Source organism: Nematolebias whitei, chromosome 19 (genome assembly GCF_014905685.2).
Source record: "Nematolebias whitei isolate Nwh7 chromosome 19, NemWhi1, whole genome shotgun sequence".
Classification (NCBI taxonomy): Eukaryota; Metazoa; Chordata; class Actinopteri; order Cyprinodontiformes; family Rivulidae; genus Nematolebias; species Nematolebias whitei.
In genome coordinates, this window is record NC_056516.1 from 35328777 (window position 1) to 35332555 (window position 3779).

General features: G+C 32.2%; 1 protein-coding gene across 1 annotated transcript in view; it reads left to right on the forward strand.

The window, feature by feature from the left end:
- The window catches only part of LOC119425592 (ectonucleotide pyrophosphatase/phosphodiesterase family member 2), a gene marked incomplete at its 5' end in the record, with an annotated part of 71526 nt that extends 69340 nt beyond the window's left edge, over positions 1 to 2186 (forward strand). Inside the window, 1 exon segment of the mRNA XM_037693124.1 lies at positions 1719 to 2186. Within this exon segment, the coding sequence (XP_037549052.1) occupies positions 1719 to 1889 (171 nt within the window).
- Positions 2187 to 3779: the final 1593 nt, after the last annotated feature.

Below are 3779 nucleotides of genomic sequence, written 5' to 3' on the forward strand. Positions count from 1 at the left end.
CTATATATCTATCTATATATATATATATATATATATATCCCACATGTTGTCATGTGTGCATGTTTCAAGTATTTCTTTTAGGAAATTATTGAAAAATACATAATATTTAAGTGATCTAGCAAGTTTTTTTGTGTTGAAGAAAAACGTATTTTAACTGATATTGCAACATCATCCAGAACATTTTGTTTTGTTTTGTTTAATAAGATCCCAACATGCTGAACTGTCTTGTTATGATTGGCTTTAATGACTACCGGCGAATAGAGCAACCATAAATCGTTGTCATGATGTTCACGTCTGAAACAAACGGTGGTTTATTACATATTAATTATTCATTCTTGTGTCCTGGAAGCTCTTATGAGAAAATGTTCCAGTTGTCATACAGGCAGTTATGGTAAATTAGTCTGAATTTCCTGTAAGGGAAGAAAAGAATAAAACAAGATCATGTATAATTTTTACACATAATTAAGGTCTCCTGTAAAAAAAAAAAATATATATATATATATATATATGTTTTTTTCTTTGTTTTAAAAAACAATTTATTTTATAGTTGAAGATCTAACACAAATCAATAAAATTTAGATGATATATTTAATTTGTCAATTTTTTGAATAGCCTATGCCGGCAAACCAACTTTAAGCCTACGTTACTGTATCCTTATCAGGTCGCCAACAGGATCAATTGGAGGATTTCCCCTTTTTATCAGAAAAAAATAAAATAAAATATTTGTTTCACAAAGTTAACATAAGGTCACTGCCTGCATTTATGTTATGTTTAATTTATTTAGTTATTTTTTACATGTTGCTTGGAAAAAAGTAAAGGAAACACTATTTGTCAACAGACAAAGACATTAAAGTTGTTCTCGCCCCCTGTTGTTGCAGTTCTTTTAAGGGGTGTACAAAGTACTCCCTTTAAAAGAAATGCATTTATTTTCTTTATTACAAAGTAGTTAAACATTATTTTTAACTTTGTTAACACATCGGGTGACTGCTTACACAAAAACATACTTTTAATCAACTAAGGGAAAACATTACAGGCTTCCATGGGACCCGTAATACAAAACGAGTTGTTCAACAAGTGCGTGGTGAATGAAGACTGGCACACATGAACAGGGTTTTATTTTGAAGGCTCTCAGGAAACATGTGGTGAAGTCATGCTGGCAGCACAAACACAGCCAGAGGCTGAAGCCTGTGAGCTGGAAAAACAGGCCAGGTAAACATGTTGCACCATGAATTTACTCTGGAAGCCGGGGTCTTTTAAGGTCACTCTCACAGAGGACGTGAGTAGATGCATGTCTGAGGATGTGTTGGAAAAAAAAAATGAAAATCACATTTAAATCTAATCATTGCCCTACATGGCATCTGGTAAACATATATATATATATAATTTTATTATTATTATTCCCAGTGAGTGAGGTCTAATTTTATCTATCTTTGTGTTTCAGCTGCTCACTGATTTCTGGAATGCAAAAACAAGTCCATACATTTTTACATCTGCGTTTTCTAGGTGTGGTCGTGTTTAGTTGCGTCAGTGGATCTGATTTTTGTGTATTTCTGCAGTCTTGATATGTTTGTCATAAAAAGTTAATCCAGCTAGTTGTGTGTTGATATTTTCCTGCCAATAAACTCTAAACAGAAGTTTTTAGGTTTTCCAGTTCATTCTTATCTGAAAATTTGTCCTCAGTGTTCTGTACCTTTTCCCTCTCTCACGTGTTTCTGCAGAGCGCTGAGGACGATTCCCAGTGGGTGGAAGACCTGCTGAAGCTCCACACAGCTCGAGTCCGAGATATAGAAATCTTGACGGGCCTGGACCTTTACCGAGCTACAAACCTCACATACACCAGCACTCTGAGCCTCAAAACCTACCTACATACCTTTGAGGAAGACGATTAAATGCACAGAGACATACAGGGAGTGGCCCCTTGTAAGAGGCCCTGCATTTCCCACTTCATGTTCTCTGGACAGATGGTGCAAAGTTGTTCTACTTCTAAAGGAACTGCCCAAGACGTGCTTTAAAAACAGATTTTTTTTTGACAATTAAAACAATTAAAAAAGGTTTTCTTGAAGATCATAATCTCTTTATTACTAATACACCATTTTGGAAAGCAGTGCAGTACTGGAATATGTTGAAGTTTGGTCCAAAACTTTCAGAACACATTTTATCAATACAGTTATCTCCAGTACACATAAGGCACTTCCAAGTATGTTAGCTCTGTAACTGTGATCTATACTTTTTTTTTCATACTGAACATGAAAAAAATGCAGTAAAGTTTCAAACTATGTTAAAGTGGATATTTGCTTTTGCAAATTAGTTAAATGTAGCAAGTTAATGCTAAATTTACAGGAAAAAAATATATATCATACTTATTTGATAGATTCCAGTTTGTAAATGTAAATAATGAATATTCTTCTTACACCAAAGTTAATAATGGAGTTCCTCAGAGTTCAGTGCTTGGACCAATGCTCTTTACATAATATATGCTTCCATTTGGTAAAGTTATTAAAAACCATGGGATACATTTTTTTAACCAGCTAAACAAAAACAAAAAAAAATCAATAAAAAAACAGCATTTTTTTTAAACTAATACTTGCTGTTAACTCATAATAATTGTTAATATGCAACACACAATTAGAAACAGAAAGTAAACTTTATATTTTTGACCACTTCATTGAACATAAAGTATCCTAACCAATTTTTTTTTTTTTTTTTTTGTGTAATCAAATAATATTTTTCTTTCATGTGGCAGTTTAATCTGTAATATGACAAAATATTAATACAATCCCAACACAGGAAATGCAACAACTGTTCCTCTACTTCACGTGCACCTAAATGTTGGTTCTTATTTTTTTTTACCCGACAGTCTAGTGTTTTATACAATCTCCTATATTTATTCTGGTATCAGGATAATAACAGCATGGGGTAATTAATAATAAACTTATTGAAAAAGTGCTCAGCTTGCTGCAATAAGATGGGGAATAGTTTAGATTCTTATTTGTCTCAAGTCTTTGATGAAAGAAAATTGTATGCACAAAAAATTGAACTCTTTCTTTTTATCATCACAACAATTGACTAAACACCTCAAAGCCTAACATGTGATTTTAAATCTTTCACTACTCACTATTAAAATAGGGATAGTTTATGTGTGATTGGTGTGCCTGAAACGTACGATGCTTTATTTTTAGGACAAACAAATCTATATTTTAATAAGCTTTACTATTCTAAATGAACAATGCGAAACAATGTAAATGTAAGCGAGTTAAACATGTAGTTATGCTACAATACAGTGCTCGGTTGCTATCAATATGCATTCAAACTTGTAGCTATTTAATCTGATAGTAGACCATTGTGTTCTGCAGAGTTATGAGGATTCCTGTCTTAATTAAGTTATTGCTAAATCTAAGTTCATAACACACAAAAAATATGATTTTGCATTATTTCAACTCAGCACCAAAATAAGCACTTGTCTGATTTTTTCATTTGTTGCCACTGTTATTAAACTTTCAGCTGGTATCTGTGTATAGATAAAACAGTCACATATGTTATTTTATGTTTTTGTTTTGCTGTTTATAGATTACTATGGTGAGCAACATAGCAAAGTATCATAATCAGTCGAAGTAAAAAAAAAATTGTGTATTTCAGTGAAAAGTCTATTGAATGGCTTTAGAAGCTCTTCAATTTGTAGACAAAGTAATGTATATTCCTGTAGTCTTTGAAATAAAAGATGAACAGAGTAGGAAATCTTTCAGTGAATGGAACAAAGTTGTTTTTTTTGTTGATTTAAA